Raw genomic sequence first — 19,153 nt, 5'->3', positions numbered from 1 at the left:
CTGTTGTGTAGCAGCCATTTTGTATTGAGTTAAATAATTGGCAGCAAAAGAACAGAGAATGGGTGCAGGTTTCGGTTTAGTGCCATGAATCTCTTTGTTCCTTTCAGACCAAATACACCAGAGGAGGCATGTGATAATTTCTAAGTCATTGTCATTGTGGGCAGCAGCAAGATGTGAATAAATATCAAATCCTTTAATGTTAGCAATGTTGGGAATGAAAACATTAAAGTGAAACTTATCCCATACCAACTTAGCTCTGTGACAACGAAAGAGGGCATGTCCGACTGATTCCCAGCTACATTTGCAAAGAGCACAAGCAGCAGAAGAGGCAATTTTTCGATGTGCAAGATTGACTGCTGTAGGAAGAGCATCATTCACAAGTCTCCAAGCAAAATTTTTGACTTTTTTGGGAAGTTGGAGCGACCATAATCGATTCCACCATTTCCTATTGGTGGATGATGATGAATGATCATCTCGTGAGTCCAAACTAACAGCAAGGTGATATCCGGATTGCACTGTATAACATCCAGAATCCGAATGGTGCCACATAATCTTATCATCTTTGGGAAAAGGACTCAACGGAATAGAAAGAATACGTTGAACATCCAAGTCACCAAAATGCTGCTGCAATAACTGAATATCCCACTGCCTATTTGAATTTATGTAGTGCTCAACAGTAAAAAGAGGATCTCCACGTTGATGGAAGGAAATATATGACAAAAAATTTAATAATTTTTTTTATACATTTTAAATTTCATTTTACTCTATATCTATTTTTATTCTCATTCTCATTTTTATTTTTATATTTTCATTCTTTTCAATAAAATGTTATGTCATTTTCATAAAGATTTGGAACCTAATTCTTTGTTGTATTTGCAGCACTGTGAATAGATTGAATGAAAATCATGTTGAGTGAGAATGATGAAGTCTTAAATTTTATTAAGACATTTATTTTGTAAAGGTTATTAAGACATTGTTGAAAATGAATAAAAATCTAAAAATATTCATATATAGGTGTAAGAATGTGATTATAATTTTTCTTTTCTTTTTCTTTTTTTTTTTTTTTTTTTTAAAAAAAAATTTGTCGGTGTGAAATATATTTCCAATTGGAAATATATATTATAAGGGCTTGACTTGAAGTAGTGGAGATTAATATGATTATAACGTTAACCTACCTAATTAATAGCAAGTGGTATTATTACTAATAATTCTCATAAAATAAAATAAAAATACTATAATAATAACTTCCATCAATTCTAAATCTAGTTGAGCATTTAGACCCCTATTTTGTTGCTTCGAATTTACTTTTTGGCTTCCATAGCACTACTAGTACTTTGTACAATAATAGAACTTATGATACACCAAATTTAATTACTAATAAAAATGAAATGACCTTCATTTCATGGACCAATATATATTAAATCTCATGTTTGGAAAGTTACAAGAGAATTAGAATTGAGTGTAATTAAAAGTAATTATATAACTTTATATATTTATTTGATTATATAATTACACTATAATAGTGTAATTAGCGGTTCTTGAAAGGTCACAATTATATTCTCTAATTCTCACATACTTCTATATAAATTAGGTATAATTCATGGGCGGCCCTGAAACTAGACGGGCTAAGTGTGCGCCTCAGGCCCCTGAACACTCAGGGACTTGAAATTGTGAAAAAAAATATTAGTATATAGATAAAATATTAAATAAGAAAAAAATATAATAAAAATTGTTTGCTATAGTGATAAAAGGTTTTACTTTAATTTAAGAGATAATGGGATCAATTCCCAATCTTACCATTACACTAAGCACTAGAACTATTATTTTCATAATAGTTAAACTATATATAGGGGCCCAAAATTTAATTTTGTCTTATGCCCTATATACCTTAAGACCAACCCTGGTATAATTACACTACGTAATTACTCAAAATTTTAAGTAATGTTTGGTTCACCGTAATGGTAAATTAGAAATTATGATTTATTTTTTTTATTATAATAAATTAGAAATTATTCTTAATAAATAATTTACTCCGTGATAATATTAAAAAATATATATATATCAGATTATAATTCTTTTTGAGTATTATAAATTAAAAACAGCCCCACTTAAGGACTTTAATCTATATAAGATAAAGATATGATATATTTTCATGTGGCATATGGTTTTGTTTTGATGAGGTTTCAAATTGAATGGGATAGAAGAAAAAGGAGAGCAATACAATAAATTCTTCATCTACCTAGCACATGGCAATATGGCATATCAAACAACATTGTTATTGAATATTAATGGTGCCTAGTACTTTTATGTCACTTTATGATTGACTAGCGATACTCTCTAAAAATTATTATATTAAATTAATTATATAAACCCAATATGTAATTAAACTAATAATAATATTAAAACATAACAAAGTACCAAACACCACCAGTGTCTTTTTGTATTTTTCTTCTTTAAATGATCTTATGCTAATTATAATAATAATACTTCGAAATGGCATATATAGCTTCAGCTGCCACACCATCATATATATGTCACGTCTTTTTCTTCTTTGTTCATTTAGATTTACATATTTTTGGACCCCCAAATAATTATACTTCTATTTATGTGTAATAGAAATTTATAAATAATTAAGCATTAATTCCAACACTCTTTTTCAACGTGATCCATAAATAATATCCACATCTTGTTATTGAATATATCATCATGAATATATGTATACATTGTCACATTAACGGATAAACAAAATATTACTTATAAAAAAAATTATAGCATATTTAACTCTTATTTCTCAAATTTTAAATTAAAATCATAAATCATATAAATAGTAATTAAACATTTACAAGTGTTAAGCACAAATTGATAAATTACAATAAAGAAAAAAAAACATAAAAATGCATTGACTAATAATAGAATGTGAAGATATTACATTAAAATCCTAAATTACTTTATGATAATAAGCATAATAATATTAATCAAATTAAAATAAAAAAGCATTAAAAAAGAAGAAGAAAAACTCTTGATCGGCAAGAAGCTTCCAATCTTAATGATTTAGCTAAAAAAAGCTTCCAATATTAGTAGCCTCCCTTTATGAGTTTTTAGAGGTGAAAAATTAATCACAAAAATGGCACTTAGTGTCTTAACTTTGAGTTTGAGTTTTTGTGTGTTGTACAAACGTTAGCATCGCAATCTTTTATTTGGGTAGCGCGACTCTAGCTAATTCAAATTACAAAGTACATGTTTTTTATTTTAAAATAGCTTCAAGATCTAGACTTTGCATTACCGAGCAGAATCAAAATATGTTGAGTATCCTAAATTTAAATTTTTTTTATTCATTATATCTTAGAAATCTAAACTATACATACTAAATCCATCATTTTAATCTTATTTAACATATTTTTCTTATTTCAATCGATATTATATATATACTTAATCATTGAACTTATGAAACAAACATAATTTCGCAGAAAAACAAAATTAATTAAAACATCTCTAAAACACATTATAAAATATACCTTATATATATATTTATATATATATATAACTAGCCTATGAGAAACCAATTTTAAAATGGTGATGATAAAATTGATCTTGGTCTTGTAATTTTTTTCAAAAACTTCTAATAATCACAAAAGAAACATTAATGTGTTGTATATATACTGGCCGTGGCCGCTATAACAATAAAGGTTACTCTGTCTATTCTCTATATTCAATTAAAGAGTAATATATAATTATGGTGGTCCATAATATTAATCAATCTTTCGAACTTTTACATCGAATAATCAATTAAATATCAACTTTAATTGTTGAGAAATAAAAATCTATATACTAAAAAAAAATTAGTTTAAGTGACAATTTTTTAGTCACAATAGAATTTTTTTGTGACTAGATGTGAGTTTTAATTACAATAAAAAATTATTTGTGACTAAAATTTAGTTTTAGTTACAAGAATTGTATTGTGGCTAACAACACATTCACACCAATTCATAATTTTTGTAACTAATACTTTTAATAACAGATTTTTTAGTCACAACATAAAAAGATAGTTTATAATTCACAATTTTTTTACTTTTAGTCACAAGTTTTGTTGTGACTAAAAGTATAATTTTTTGTAGTGAATTATCTAACAGAAATTGTTGGTTTAACGGTTTATTTTTATTTTTCTGTTTAGCGGTTAAAACTAATACCGTTAAATTATAATCAATCAATTATTTATTTTTTGAAAAAAAAAATTAAATATTTAAATTTAATTTATTTATTAAAATATAGCTTAGATATAATTATTTTTTTAATATATATAAATCTCAATTTAAATTTAAATTCGACGTTAATTTAATTAATTAATCATACTTTATAACAAGTGATATTGTTTAAAATGACTAAACTTATTTACTTATTTTATTGTTCAATAAAATTAATTAGATATATTTTATATAAATAAATTTAAAATTAGAATAAAATTTATATTTTTTAAAAAATATAATTAAATTGTATTAGATTAATTTTTTTATTATTTAAATTAATAATTAAGTAATAGCAAAACTTGACACACACTTATATGATAAATAATTGCAACAATCATCCCTATTTAAGAAGAGTCACATTTATCAAAAGTGATTTGTCACATTTTATATTTGAGAATTGTAAGCATCATGGTGACCCTTCTCATTATCATACAGCTATTAGTGTAATTAAGTATTGAGTCCCATATAACTTAAGAAAATATATAGTTTTTAGAAAATATTGTTAACCAATCGTAGATCATCACCTATAAGAAAATACTAGGAACCATTGAGACCCAATAAGAATGCTGATTATAATTTATATTTAAAAATTGTTAAAAGGCATTACTGGTGCCTAGCATTCTCCTCGGTGTCATACACAATGCAACTTATAAAAAGTAACATCCACAATGCTCTTTGTATATCTGTATGTAATATGATTATATAGTATTAATAATAAAGGCGCGTGCATTAAATGCGTGAAATATAGTTGAAGCCTATAAAACTTTGAACAAGAAACCATGCACGTGATTGGGCAATAGTTGTAAAGAGATCGAACTGTCCCTCCCAAAACAATGACCATTGTTCTCAAGTAATTTAGCTTTTCTTTTCATTTAAGGCTTTTATTTTTATAGTACAAAATAAATAGTAAGAAGAAGAAGAACAAGTAAGACAGCTAGCTATAGCTTCATGCAAATGGATATGAATATCAGCTGATTATTGTGGGCGTCCATTTATGTAATCAATGTGGCCAACGGGTAGTAGTTGAACTACTATTTAATGACAAAACTCATAAATAAACTTTTTTTATTATTTATTTGCTTTTTTCTTTAGTAGTATAAATATACAAGTTAATTTTTATGGTCCTCTTCATCGATTGACCAACTATCTCTATAGTTCAAGAAAATTATGGCTCGTGGGGAGTGGTGGAGAAATGTTGCATTGTTATCATTGCTTTGTTTTAATGTTTTTCTAGTGAGTGTGAGTGGGAGGAATGTTGTTTCTCTTAGGAAGGATGATGTTGAAGAGAAGAAGTTCTTAGGTCTTGGGAAGGGAGGAGGGTTTGGTGCTGGATTTGGTGGCGGTTCTGGTGGTGGTTTTGGAGGTGGAGGTGGAGCTGGTGGTGGTGGTGGTAGTGGTGGAGGATTCGGAGGTGGTGCTGGTGGTGGTAGTGGCTTTGGAGGTGGGTCTGGGGGAGGATTTGGTGGCGGTGCTGGTGGAGGTGGAGGTGGAGGTGGTGGTGGTGGTGGTGGAGGAGCTGGTGGAGGTTTTGGTAAGGGTGGTGGAGTTGGAGTTGGAGGTGGTTTTGGTAAAGGTGGGGGAATTGGTGGTGGTGGAGGTGCTGGCGGTGGTGCTGGTGGAGCTGGTGGAGCTGGTGGTGGCATTGGAAAAGGTGGTGGAGTTGGAGCTGGAGGTGGTTTTGGTAAAGGTGGGGGAATTGGTGGTGGTGGAGGTGCTGGCGGTGGTGTCGGTGAAGGTGGAGGTGGTGGAGTTGGTGGCGGCATTGGAAAAGGGGGTGGAGTAGGAGTTGGAGGTGGTTTTGGAAAAGGTGGTGGTGGTGGTGTTGGTGGAGGCATTGGAAAGGGTGGTGGAGTTGGTGGAGGCATCGGAAAGGGTGGTGGCATAGGAGGAGGACATGGGAAAGGTAGTGGGATTGGGGGTGGTATTGGAGGGGGACACGGAAAAGGAGGAGGATTTGGTAAAGGTGGCGGAATTGGAGGCAGTGTTGGAGGGGGACATGGTAAAGGTGGTGGCTTTGGTGGAGGCATTGGGAAAGGCGGTGGAATAGGTAAAGGTGGAGGAGTCGGGGGTGGTATTGGTAAAGGTGGTGGCTTTGGTGGAGGTATTGGAAAAGGTGGAGGAGTTGGAGGTGGAATCGGTAAAGGTGGTGGAGTTGGCAAAGGCGGCGGCTTTGGTGGAGGCATTGGAAAGGGTGGAGGTGGCGGAGTTGGAGGTGGAATTGGTAAAGGTGGAGGTGGTGGCATTGGAGGTGGAATCGGTAAAGGTGGTGGAGTTGGTGGTGGTATTGGTAAAGGTGGTGGCTTTGGTGGTGGTATTGGAAAGGGCGGAGGGGGCGGAATTGGAGGTGGTATTGGTAAAGGTGGGGGCGGTGGAATTGGAGGTGGAATCGGTAAAGGTGGTGGAATTGGTGGTGGGATCGGTAAAGGTGGCGGTTTTGGCGGAGGTATTGGAAAAGGTGGTGGTGGTGGAATTGGGGGCGGATTTGGTAAAGGTGGCGGCTTTGGAGGAGGAGGTGGATTTGGTAAAGGTGGGGGTATTGGAGGAGGAGGTGGATTCGGTAAAGGTGGAGGCTTTGGAGGTGGTGGTGGATTCGGTAAAGGTGGTGGTTTTGGAGGAGGAAGTGGATTTGGTGGTGGAGCAGGTGGAGGTGGAGGTGGCGGATTTGGTGGTGGGTTCGGTGGTGGCGGCGGTGGCGATATTGGCCACCACTAAGTTAAAATTTAATGTATTTATTAGTGATTGCATGCCAAAGATGTGGACAACAAAATTTGAGAGTTCTAGTACAATGTCAATTGTCATTTTTAATTTCATGATGGATTTGCATTTAGTAATAATCAAGTTCAACTTAGATTCTTGTATTTCTCTTATTAATGTATTTATACAGAGAAAAGGTGATGAAGATATGTACAAGTTGATATCTCTTAATGAATGATTGATTTATTTATTTTTGCAGCATAGTTTTGCAAAATTTCTTCACACAAAAATATAATTTTCTAATTTGAACAGTATTTGTTTAATTTTTTAATATATTAAATTTTACACACACATTTATATCGCATTAATTTTTGAATAGAGAGCAATGGCATGTGTCTCTCTCAAAAAAAAAAATTAATTATATTATACACAATCACATTATTTGTTTAAATACTACATCTTTGTTTTTTGTTAGCTAGACTAGTAAATTTACATTAATATTTTGAGTGCTCAATCATTTAGTTGTAATAGAAATGTACTAGTTTTAGGTTGTATTTGGTTAGAATAGAATAGAATGAAAATTGTGAATCAATTTTTATTTTATTTTATTTTTTATTTGGTTGTATTTTAAGGAATTAGAATGTCATTTAATATACCATATATTGTGCGGTGTAGTATATAAGGATGCCTTTACACAGCACATGTGATTAAGGATTCGAATTCCATGTTTGGCTCTTTCAGAGACTAGCTTGCTGTGACGGTGTCATCCTTAATAGGATGAGAATTCTCAAGGTTTATGAAAAATGAATCTACACCATGTGATCCCCTTTTCAGTTGTCAAAAGAATGCCATTTAATTTTAAAAGAGAAGGAAGTATCATTCCACTATAATACAAGTTGAAAAATGATTATAATAATTTTTTCATCAATTTTTATAATACATTTCAAATTTTATTTTATTCTATTCAAATTCTATGTGTTTTTATTCTTTTCTTTGTATGTGAATGCTTGGACTTTCTAAATCTTTATAAAAAAACAATTTCAATTTATATAACAATCAAAACACCAACTATTTTAAGTAAGAAATAAAAAATAATTGTAAGTATAGCTTCAATCGACTTGATGGAGAAATTAACCAATTCTTTAAGAGAATTGTGAAAAAGTATTATTGGTACCTAACACCCTCCTCCGTGTCATACCACTATTAGTGTAATTAAATATTAAAAATTCCATATAACTTAAGAAAATAAGTTTTAAAAAATATCGCAAATCAATTGTGAGGCATCACCTATAAAAGGTACGGCGTGCTGGACACTACTGGTGTTCTGTTTCTTCAATAGTAGGCATGGCTGAGAATAAATAACAACAAAATGTGATGTTGCTTAAATGCCATGGCTCTCCTTGTAATACTTTGTGTTAGTTCTAAATTCCAAGGAAAGATAGCCTGTAAATTTGGATCCAAAAGGTCTAGTAATGGTAACTCTTGAGACATTTTAATGTGACGAATTCAAAAAAAAAAAAAATGAAAAATCGATACAAAATTGTTGTGAATCTACAACACAAACTTAAGGATAAGCAAGATCAAAACAAAATGCAATATTGACTACTATAAATGTAGATGCAACAAGAAATAATAAATTTATGAGAATTGCTAAAAGAGTGTTTAGCATTATTTTTGGTGTCATATTATTATTAGTGTAATTAAGCATCAAGTTTCAAATACCTTAAAAAAATAATTTTTAGAGAATAACGCTAACTTTTTTTTTTCGAAATGATATATCTAAAACTAGCATTTTGAGTGCAAAAGATGTTGGAATTCAACAGTAATGGAAAACTTAGAAACGCTACAACCAGGGTAAAATCGAGAATGTCTAGCAACATGATGTGCTACTCGATTTGCTGATCGTTTTATCCAAGATAACTTGACATTAGAAAGGGCAAATAAAAGTATTTGGCAGTCCTTGATAAGAAGGCCAAATGTGGATCTCATGGAGTGAGTGCTTTGAATGGCTTGTACAGAAACAAGGCTGTCTGTCTCAATCTCAACAAATTGCCAATTATTAGCCTGGACCCAGCTGATGGCCTCCTCAATTCCCATTATCTCAATGACTTCAGGTGCATAAAGGCCACCAAAACTACCAGCGCAGGATGCGATTAGATTACTAATATGATAATGGGCAACAAGACCAAAGCCATACTTGTTCTCACTATAAAAAAGCGCTGCATCCACATTAATCTTGATTGTATTTTCACCAAGTTTAGCCCAAGTCTCAGAGTCATCATCGATGCTATTCAAACATAACGATGACAATGAAGTTTTATCCTGAGCTTTAATCCAATGATCAAAAGCTGTTTGGGCAGATGCAAGAACATTAGTGACAGTGGGGTGCTTGTTATTCCATACTACCTTATTTTGGGCTTTCCAAATTGTTCAGCAGTACATGACAATGAGGCAAACTTTGAGAATATCGATAACTAATCGTGAAACACTACCTATAAAAAGTTCTAAGCACCACTTGTATCCAAGAGCAATACTCTAAATTTAAATTGGCCCAACAGAAATTAATAGCCAACTTCAATTTCCCACTGTAATCAACAATTCTGTTATAGCTTAAGAATATAGTGACTGAATCTATACACATGAGCCTTCAATGTAAGTAGAAAAACTAAAGATGAGACACTCTTTTTACTCTAGAGTTTTTGAACCAACACTTGTTCAAACTCAAAGCTCTCAACCACTATTGTGTTATAGAATTACAACAAAAATTGAGATAATTGTGTTTGAAAGTAATATGATAAAGCACAACATCCAACCATATAAAGTAGAGATGTTGTATGTTAAAATATTTTTGGATAATCGAAACACTTTGAAAATTCAAAGACTTTTCATTTAAAAATATATTAAATAAAAATTCTGTTTTAATTATTTTTATTGGTAAGGAGTGTGGGGCCTTAGGAAAAAAAATGTTATTGAGCTTATTTATTTAAAATAAATATGATATTTTTGATAATTAATAAAAAAAATGTGTATTTTTAAAAATGATTTTTTGAGCCCACAGACTAAGTGGGCCCTAGGTATAAGCATAGCCCATTTTAACCCAAGACTGACCCAATCTATATCGGAAATTTATACATTTTTTTTTTTGTAAATTTTTTATATTTTTACGTTTAAATATATAAATATATATATTCAACACGAAAACTACATGAAAGTAATAAGAAAATAACATAAAAATAGTATACAAATAATAAAAACCAACAACAAAATAATAAGAGTACAACATTAAAATAATATGAAAAAAAATCAAAATGTCGTATTTTCTGTAAATAAAATCTTAAAAACTGTAAAAATATTTAAAATTTCATACAATTGTATTTTTGTAATTTTTTTTTATTGTATTATAGTCATGGATTAATAATAACAATTTATGTTTACAAAGAATGATAATGTTAGAACAGATTTATCATAGTCTGAAAATTGATCACTGAGTATACTATTTGATATTTTTTATGTAAAAAAAAGTATTGTTATTAAGTTTTAGTAGTGTCTAACACCATTTTGAGGTGACTTTGTATGAATGTTTAGCAATATTCTATTTTTTTTTTAATAAAATAACAACTTTATTAATTCAAATCATCCAAAACTATGGATGCCAAACCAGAAGGAAGCGAATTCCAACCGAATACATACTCAACTTCCAAACCAAAAGCTCGCGCTAATGCGAGAGCCACATGATTTGTTGAACGTTTAACAAGACACAAAGAAACAGACTCAAGTTCATCAAACAAAGCCTTACAATCAAAAAGCATAAAACCATAAGGAGAGACCATATGTTTAAAATAACTCAATTAATCATTAACAAGTGTAAGATAATCCATCTCAACGATTATCTTAGACTAAGCATGACGCTTAATCCAACTCAAAACTTCTTTGAGACCAACAACTTTAGGTTGCGAATTCCCCACACGATTCTATTGAACTGCCTCCAACACCAATCCCGCAACTGATATAGCCACAAAAACAAATACACAACAATATTCTATAATTGTTATTGAGTTAAATTATGTGAAACTTGATATTTAATTCTAGTTATAACGATATAATTAATATCTTTGGTAGTGTTAGACACATTAATACATTTTAGCATTTTATAGACATATTTATAGAAATACTAAAAGACACTAATGGTACCTAACACTCTCTTAAATGTCATATTATTATTAATGTAATTAAATATGAGATCTCATTTAATATAATATAATAAATTATAGGGAATATCGCTAATCAATTTAGAGCTCTACCTCTAAAAAGTATTAGACATCATTAATACCCAATAACAATACATAAAACAATTTTCCATCATAAAAAGTGAAACATTCCATCATTTATGAAAAAACAAATGAAAAAAGAGAGAACAAAAATACAATTTTCCAAAATGGAGTAACAAAACATCAACATGTTAATGTATGTGTTATTTGTTATATAATTACCTTTGCTTCGCAAAAAAAGATAGTTTGTAACTTTGACCAGTCAAACTGAGAGAGAGAAAAGTGACTAATTAGTAATTAGTGCTTGGCAATTTGACAAGAGCATTGCTATAAGATACTAGTGGTGCCTAGTATATTTTTAATATGTCGCATTGCGATTGGCTAGCAATACTCCCTAAAAGCTATTATATTAAATTAGATAGGACCCGATACTTAGTTGGACCAATATCGATATTGACACATAAGAAGGTGTTAGACACGATTAGTACCCTTTTAACATTTCTCATTTGACAATCTAATCGTACTTAAGTGCTCTCTCTTTTTGTAAAGCCTATTTTTTTTAGCCATAATTAGTCAAAGCAACGTTGTTCACTGTTTGTCTAAGATTAATTAATTAATTGGATAACACAGCTTTTTGTCTTAACATTTTAAATCATTGTTTTTTTTTAAAAAAAATTTTGGAATAGACAAATTGTTCGTAGTAATGATCAAAGCTTATTATGTATCCTAACTAAATATCCAGTAAATGTCTGTCAAAAAAATAAATAAATAAATAAATCCAATAAATGTCATAATATAATAAAAAATTAATGGCAAATTACTTCATATACTATTTTTAATTTTTTTTTTTAATTTACAGTTTGTGTTTCTAAGGTAGTTTCTTCGGTAGTTTTTATGTGAGTTGCTATACGAATTTTGATTGCATAAAAATACAAAAAATAATTATTTTAAAGTGTAAAAATAAAAAAACCCCTAAATTAATTTATTATTAATATATTTATTGAATTTAATTGATAAAATATTTTTCTATTTAATTTGTTACTTATGATTAATTATGTAAAATTTCATCTATATAGATATAATATATATGTCGCATCTAAAAGAATTAGTAAGAGTTTGGAAGCTTGATACCGATACTAATTCTCGTTCTTTTATTTTTGTAGATCTAAAATTTTTAATCGAGGTTATTAAACTCAATGATTAGAGGTACATATATTCGTGGAGGTACATATGTTTATGTCTGTAATTAACTCTTTATGTGTTTTTTATCTTGTAATTTTTCGTTCATTTCTAGAATGTGTAATTTTGCTGCCCACAATGTGGCTAAATGGGCCTTCACCCAGAACATTACAGGATTCGTGGAGCTATCCTTAATACCTAGAACTATCATTTGTAATAACTGCGAGGTCTAATTATATTTATATATACTGCTTTGGTTTCAAAAAAAAAAAAAACAAGAAGAGGTACATATATTCGATATTCCTTTTTATATATGTTAGATCTATATATTAATTCTTCATAATATAAGAGTGTGAAAATAATTAGATTTCCAATTCAAATGAATATATGAGAGAAAGAATCCATTAATGACCATCTTACAATAAAAATTAAATATATATATTTTGAAAAGTTTGTTTTTAATATTTTTAATTTGTGGGGAATAAATATATATATTTATTCAATTCTTTGCTTCGGACATAAGAGAAAGAAATTATTTATTTGTATTATTTAGAGGAGCAATCAAGTTCATGATGTTATATTTAGCCGTCCACATAAAATATATTATATTTAAATTTTGTTCTCATGGATGATTTATTTCCTCTAGTTACTTATAAATGTAACAAAAATAATATATATTTTTTATTTACATGTTTGTCACTAATTTCTTTTATATCTTATTTATTATTTCACTATAATTCTAGCATTTTTTTAAAGCAAAAAATTACTTAAAATATATATTTCTTCTATAAATATCAAAGGAGCATTTATTATAGTTTCATACTTTTAGTAATTTTGCATTGTATTAGAGGTAAGAGCACAATTACAAATATTTTACCAAATACAAATATAATAATTAAATTTAGCATAATTTTTGTATTCAATATTGTACCCTATCTTCCCTCTTTAAAAATAAATAACATTGTCCATTTGTACCCTTATATTATCATAATTTTTTGGTAAAATTGTTACTATTGTTTTTTATTTCCTTCCTAAAATGGATGATCACTATTGTCCTTATTTACCATACTATAATAATTGTAAGTAATTTTTTTTTCTTAAAGAAAAGGGAGTGAGGAAATGGGTCCTATAAGTGGAGATAAACACTTGAGCACATTTTAAAAGAAGAGAAAAGAGAAGAGACCAAAAGGAAAACACATCAATTGGATTCATGATTGCACACAACCCCATAAACATGCATTTAAGCACTCTATTCTTATCAAAGTCATCATAGTAGACTCCTTACCCTCCAACAAACAATCTCATGCCCTCCACATACATAGAAAGTTGACTAAAGTGACAAAATGTAATTTTTTCAAAGTGGGCCCACTACATTCCTTCTCAATTGAGTTATCTATTTTAATATTTTGTAATTTTTTAATAGAATTAGTGCACCTCACTATATAATATATATATATAAAAATTATACATTTTAATTTAATAAATAATATAAAAAATTATGAGATAACATTTTGTCCAAATATTGTAAAAAAACTTATTGTTATATAGTTTTAATAGAAATAGTGCACCTCAATATATAATATCGCAAAAATAATTAATAAATTATATATTTTAAATTTTGTAAAAGATTATTAAAAAAGAGTAATTTGCGGCATAAATATTTAAGTTTAACTTTCAGCTGTAAATAAATATCTAAGTTTAATTTTTTGGCGGTAATAATACCTATGTTATAATTTTAGAACTTTTGTAAGAACCTGACTGTTAATTGTTAAGTAAATTATTACGTGGTAATTTTTTATTGGTCCAAGTCATTAAATTTTTATTTTTTTTAAAAAAATTAATTTAAATATACTAATAAGAAAATGAGACGTGGATAATGACATAATATTTAACGGTTAAGTACCTACAGAGTTCCAAAAATATAAATTAGATATTATTATCGCAAAAAATTAAACTTAAATATTTATTTACAACTTGTAGTTAAACTTAGACATTTATACCGCAAATTACTCTTAAAAAAAATTATACTTAAGGACATATTAGTATAATGTTAGACATTTTAAAATATAAAGTACTGTAAGGACATCTCCAATACTAATTTTTTTGATGTTGCTTGTGAGAGAATGAGCCCCATACACAACATAAAATATTTGATTTTTCAATAAATACATGAGTATTGTAAGTTATTTTTAAATTGTAAAAAAAATACAGTGTGCTAAGGCAGACAATAGAGTTTGAATTGGAGATGGCCAAAAAAGTATTATATTATTATTGATGTATTTTAATATTAAATTTTATATATTTTAATTTAATAAATAAAATAATGTATAATACTCAATTCTTTATTATTTATTTATTTATTTTTTGAAATCTATTATTATTATTATTATTATGATTATTGTGTGTAGTTAAAATATGTGATCAAATGAGCGAGTTCTTTGTTTCGTGTTCACACCTTTGAAAAGAGTGTCAGAGTGTTAGATTTCATAATTTAATGCACAAAGCACCCTTGGGCTCCAAAAATAAAAGTCCTGAAGAAGAAGAATTCAATCACCATGAAAAGTAAAAGTTTTGTACTAAAGGTTGCCAGTGAAGAGAAGAAAACTTTTTTTTTATTGTAATGGAGCCTTGGATTCTTGCCTAACAAGGTAAAACTATTAACGCAAGCAAAGGTCTTATTTTTTTTGATGAATTGGCCATGAACTGTGGACTTGATGCTTTGTGGGCTCGATCAAAATGCTTTTTCTCAATCAAAAGGTGTTTTCTTTAAACTTTCTTTAGCATCTTTCTCCTATTTTCTGTGATGGGTTTTTTGTTTTTCAGCGTAAAGTTTCAAAATTGTTACTGTTTTTTTTTTTTTAAATTCCCCTGCACTATGATCTGGTTTGTATTGTATTGACTTGAAATTGAACTGAATTTTCATCTGGGGTTTACTGGTTTTTTGCCCTGGAACCTCTCTTTTCATCATATCATGTGAAAATTCACCGTTTGGAGTATTGTGATTGGTGAATTGGTGGGAGTTTTGGAGTTCACCAATCAGAATAGTTGGTGGGATTTCCAGTTTCCACCACAAGTGAAATAGAACTTAAGTTGTATGACATAATGATTGAAAGAGAAAAACACAGTTGTTTTGGAACTTTGAATTCAGTGGTTAATTCTTTGGACACAGCTGGATAGCATAGCAGATTTCTCTCTCTCTCTCTCTCTCTCTCTCTCTCTCTCTCTCTCTCTCTCTCTCTCTCTCTCTCTTACGTTTCAAGTGTCTTAAATGTTCTGGTCCTAAACTTCAATGGTCTAGAATTAACATAACATAAATGCTCATGTTGTGTGTGTCTGCAATTTAGGTTGTTTTGGTTTTGAATTTCTGTGTTACTTTACAGAACAATTTGAAGTGGTACAATCCGGTATGAGAACCAAGAGTTTCATGAACAAAAGAAAATTCTTTGGTATTCCAAGTAGAGTAAGAAAGATGTTGAAGTGCATACGTTCAGGGGAGCAAGTGAAAATGGATGAGATTGATCATTCATCAGATTCTCTGGCTACTAGGGACTATTCAGCAAGTGGGTATTCCTCTAGACCAGGAGAAGTTGATCCAAAGCTTGATAATAGCAATATTGAAGAAGCTGAGTCCTCTCTTCGTGAAAGTGGTTATCTAAACTATGAGGTTGGTTTCTTTTTCTATTCTCTACTTGGATATTTTTTACTAGTTTGAGTTGCACAACTCTCAACTTTTTTACTTTATATTTGAGTGGTTAGAAGACTTTTCTTGACTCAAATCTACCATGAATTGATGAGACATATTATCTAAATTCGAAACTTGCGGAAATTTGCCAAACTAACAACTTTGAAATTGTAAAATTTGCAAAATAACCATGTTGAATTTACACTGTACGACCATTATGATCGCATTATGTAAATTTATGGTCGAACAATATACTTTTTAGTTGCACCAAATGTGGTTATTTTACTAATGAATACCACTTTCACAAAACACTGGGGTTGTTGCAGTTGTAGTTCATATAAAGACTCATTATTTAATTTGGTTGACAAAAATGATAAGAAATTAAAGTTATCTCTATTCATATCTTAGTATGAGTTTTTCGATTTCATGATTAATTGTTGTGGTTTATGGCTTTGGTTTATAGGAAGCAAGAGCTCTACTAGGAAGACTAGAGTATCAAAAGGGTAACATAGAAGCTGCACTTCATGTATTTGAAGGAATAGACATTGCAGCAGTGATTCCTAGGATGAAAGTATCCATTTCTAGAAGGTGCGAACAAAATAGACGCCGTTCACAGAGTGAATCTGTTCCACATATGTCCATGCATGCTGTTAGTCTGCTCCTTGAAGCTGTTCTTCTCAAAGCAAAATCATTGCAAGGCCTTGGACGATACGAAGGTATTTCGTTCTACTAACTGTAATTTACATTCTTATTTCATAGTTTCGGGATTCTGTTTAACATTGTTGTTGTTGCTGCTGTCTAGCTATGACTGAACCAATTGCATTTATTACTTGTTTATTTTCGGTTGTAAACTGTTATGATCCTCTAAAACTCCATTCTTTCGTCCTGTACTTCTTGCAGAAGCTGCTCAATCTTGCAAAGTTATTTTGGACACTGTAGAGTCTGCTTTGCCAGATGGTTTGCCTGAAAACTTCACTTCAGATTGTAAATTACAAGATACTTTATGTAGTGCTGTTGAATCACTACCAGAGTTGTGGAAACTTGCCGGGTCTCCAAATGAAGCTATTTTATCATACCGAAGGGCCCTTCTCTATAAATGGAATCTTGACATAGAAACTACTGCAAAACTTCATAAGGAGTTCGCGGTTTTTCTTTTGTATAGTGGTTGTGATGCAAGCCCTCCAAATCTTCGGTCGCAGATGGAAGGCTACTTTGTCCCGAGAAACAATTTAGAAGAGGCCATTCTGCTGCTGCTGGTTCTACTAAGAAAATTAGTCCTAGGAAAGATTATGTGGGACCCTTCAATCATCGATCATCTGACTTATGCTTTAGCGGTTTCAGGTGAGCTAAAGGCACTAGCTCATCAGGTTGAAGAGCTGCTGCCAACAACAATGGAAAGCAAAGAAAGATGTTCTACTCTTGCTTTATGTTACTATGGGGAAGGGAAAGACATGATTGCTTTCAATCTTTTAAAGAACATATTGAATAATCGAGAAAACAAAGACTGCCTACTGGAGTTATTAATGGCTTCAAAGATATGTGGCGAGAATTCAGTTTTCATCGAGGAAGGAATCGATTATGCTTGCAAAGCACTTTCGATTTTGGAAGGAAAATGCAGTCAGGTTGTAAGTATGTCAAATTGCTTACTTGGTGTTTTAGTGTCAGCTAAATCTCGTTCAGTTGTTTCAGATACTGACAGGGCTGTGTTGCAATCGAAAGCACTTCAGGCATTGGAAACTGCTGAGAGAACAATGAGTGAAAATAATCCTTATGTTGTGTTTCATCTTTGTCTTGAAAATGCTGAGCAAAGAAAGTTAGATAGCGCGCTTTATTATGCAAAGCAGCTACTAAAACTCGAGGCGGGGTCTAATGTTAAAGGCTACAGTCTTTTGGCTCGAATATTATCAGCCCAAAAACGTTTTAGTGATGCTGAAACTGTTATCAATGCTGCTATAGAACAAACTGGGAAATGGGATCATGGCGAACTGTTACGAACTAAAGCCAAGCTCCAAATTGAGCAGGACCAGTTAAAGAATGCTATTGAGACATATACTCATCTTCTTGCACTTCTTCAAGTTCGGAGTAAAAGTGCTAGTGTTGAGAAGAGGATTCTGAAGGTACGGTGCTCGTTTGTCATGAAACTTTGTTTTTTGAAAACATAATTCGACATTGTGCTGCTGTTCTTTCTCATAATAGTGTCAAGAATCGAAATTAAACTAATCATGAATGTCATGGCATAAATGTTAAGAAATATTGGTTTCTCTACAGACTAGAAGAAAACATGACAGAGGCTTGGAAATGGAAACATGGCATGATTTGGCCAAACTGTATATGAGCTTGTCGCAGTGGACAGATGCTGAGGTCTGCCTTTCGAAATCTCAGGTTATCAGTCCCCATTCTGCATCTAGATGGCACTGCACAGGTAAATTCTTACATTTAGTTGTCTTTACAACACCCTCAACTCAACATTGACAAAAATAAAAATCCAACCTTGTGATCCAAATCTCTTTATTATGATTTTTGCCAGGCTTACTCTATGAAGCTAAGGGTCTCCATCGAGACGCGCTGAATTCATTCAGGAAAGCATTGGATGTTGACCCCACACATGTACCGAGTTTAATCTCCACTGCCTGTATCCTCAGACTGCTCGGTGGCCATCCATTGCCCGTTGTTAAAAGCTTTCTCATGGATGCCCTTCGAATTGACAGAGCAAATCCTTCTGCCTGGTACAATCTTGGGCTACTCTATAAAGCTGATCTCGGGGCATCGCCACTAGAAGCCGCTGAATGCTTCGAGGCTGCAGCACTTCTTGAAGAAACTGCACCGATCGAACCCTTTAGATGACCAAGACCAACTTTACTTACAAATTTTTAAACCTGTACGATAATGAATTATAATTTATAAAAATATGCTTTAGTGTAAACTCTTCTGATAGCTATGTTTTCGATTATACAAGAAGCAAGAATATCAAAGCAGGTAAAGGTTTTTGTATCAAAATCTTCTCAACTATTATTACTAATCAACTCATGCTCTGCCCTTTATCACCATAACTGATTTGATTATAAATGAGGAAAAAGAAACAAGAA

The 19,153-nt window shown here is 31.1% G+C and overlaps 3 protein-coding genes across 4 annotated transcripts; 2 read left to right on the top strand and 1 right to left on the bottom strand.

Annotated features, from left to right (window-relative positions):
- Positions 1 to 4,961: 4,961 nt before the first annotated feature.
- On the top strand, positions 4,962 to 7,196 carry LOC133030920 (glycine-rich cell wall structural protein). Its single transcript, XM_061103970.1, has one exon. It carries the CDS (start codon positions 5,412 to 5,414, stop codon positions 6,954 to 6,956), a length of 1,545 nt encoding a protein of 514 aa, XP_060959953.1. The 5' UTR covers positions 4,962 to 5,411; the 3' UTR covers positions 6,957 to 7,196.
- A 1,527-nt stretch (positions 7,197 to 8,723) lies between these two features.
- On the bottom strand, positions 8,724 to 10,768 carry LOC133031023 (uncharacterized). Its single transcript, XM_061104236.1, has 2 exons — positions 10,597 to 10,768; positions 8,724 to 9,355 (listed from the first exon to the last, which is right to left on the bottom strand). The coding sequence occupies exons 1-2, from the start codon at positions 10,766 to 10,768 to the stop codon at positions 8,724 to 8,726; spliced, it is 804 nt and encodes a 267-aa protein (XP_060960219.1).
- Positions 10,769 to 14,792: 4,024 nt separating this feature from the next.
- Positions 14,793 to 19,064, top strand: LOC115721751 (protein NPGR2). 2 transcript variants are annotated; one of them, XM_030650826.2, is made up of 7 exons: positions 14,796 to 15,142; positions 15,766 to 16,049; positions 16,531 to 16,783; positions 16,968 to 18,184; positions 18,336 to 18,489; positions 18,595 to 18,662; positions 18,693 to 19,064. In XM_030650826.2, the coding sequence occupies exons 1-7, from the start codon at positions 15,100 to 15,102 to the stop codon at positions 18,909 to 18,911; spliced, it is 2,238 nt and encodes a 745-aa protein (XP_030506686.2). In that variant the 5' UTR covers positions 14,796 to 15,099; the 3' UTR covers positions 18,912 to 19,064. The 2 variants fall into 2 exon arrangements, with proteins under 2 accessions (XP_030506685.2, XP_030506686.2); XM_030650825.2 differs by having other exon boundaries at positions 14,793 to 15,142; positions 18,595 to 19,064.
- The last annotated feature ends 89 nt before the right edge of the window (positions 19,065 to 19,153 follow it).

Source organism: Cannabis sativa, chromosome 9 (assembly GCF_029168945.1).
Source record: "Cannabis sativa cultivar Pink pepper isolate KNU-18-1 chromosome 9, ASM2916894v1, whole genome shotgun sequence".
Classification (NCBI taxonomy): Eukaryota; Viridiplantae; Streptophyta; class Magnoliopsida; order Rosales; family Cannabaceae; genus Cannabis; species Cannabis sativa.
The sequence above is the reverse complement of the archived record's forward strand: the minus strand, read 5'-3'. Positions and strand labels throughout refer to the sequence as shown.

Coding starts and splice junctions, on each gene's coding strand:
- LOC133030920 (XM_061103970.1), top strand. CDS start 5,412: ATGGCTCGTGGGGAGTGGTGGAGAAATGTTGCATTGTTATCATTGCTT.
- LOC115721751 (XM_030650825.2), top strand. CDS start 15,100: ATGCTTTGTGGGCTCGATCAAAATGCTTTTTCTCAATCAAAAG. Junction 16,784..16,967: donor AGGCCTTGGACGATACGAAG/GTATTTCGTTCT, acceptor TACTTCTTGCAG/AAGCTGCTCAATCTTGCAAA. Junction 18,185..18,335: donor TTGAGAAGAGGATTCTGAAG/GTACGGTGCTCG, acceptor GTTTCTCTACAG/ACTAGAAGAAAACATGACAG.
- LOC133031023 (XM_061104236.1), bottom strand. CDS start 10,768: ATGGTCTCTCCTTATGGTTTTATGCTTTTTGATTGTAAGGCTTTGTTT. Junction 9,356..10,596: donor TTGGAATTCGCTTCCTTCTG/GTTTGGCATCCA, acceptor CAATTTGGAAAG/CCCAAAATAAGGTAGTATGG.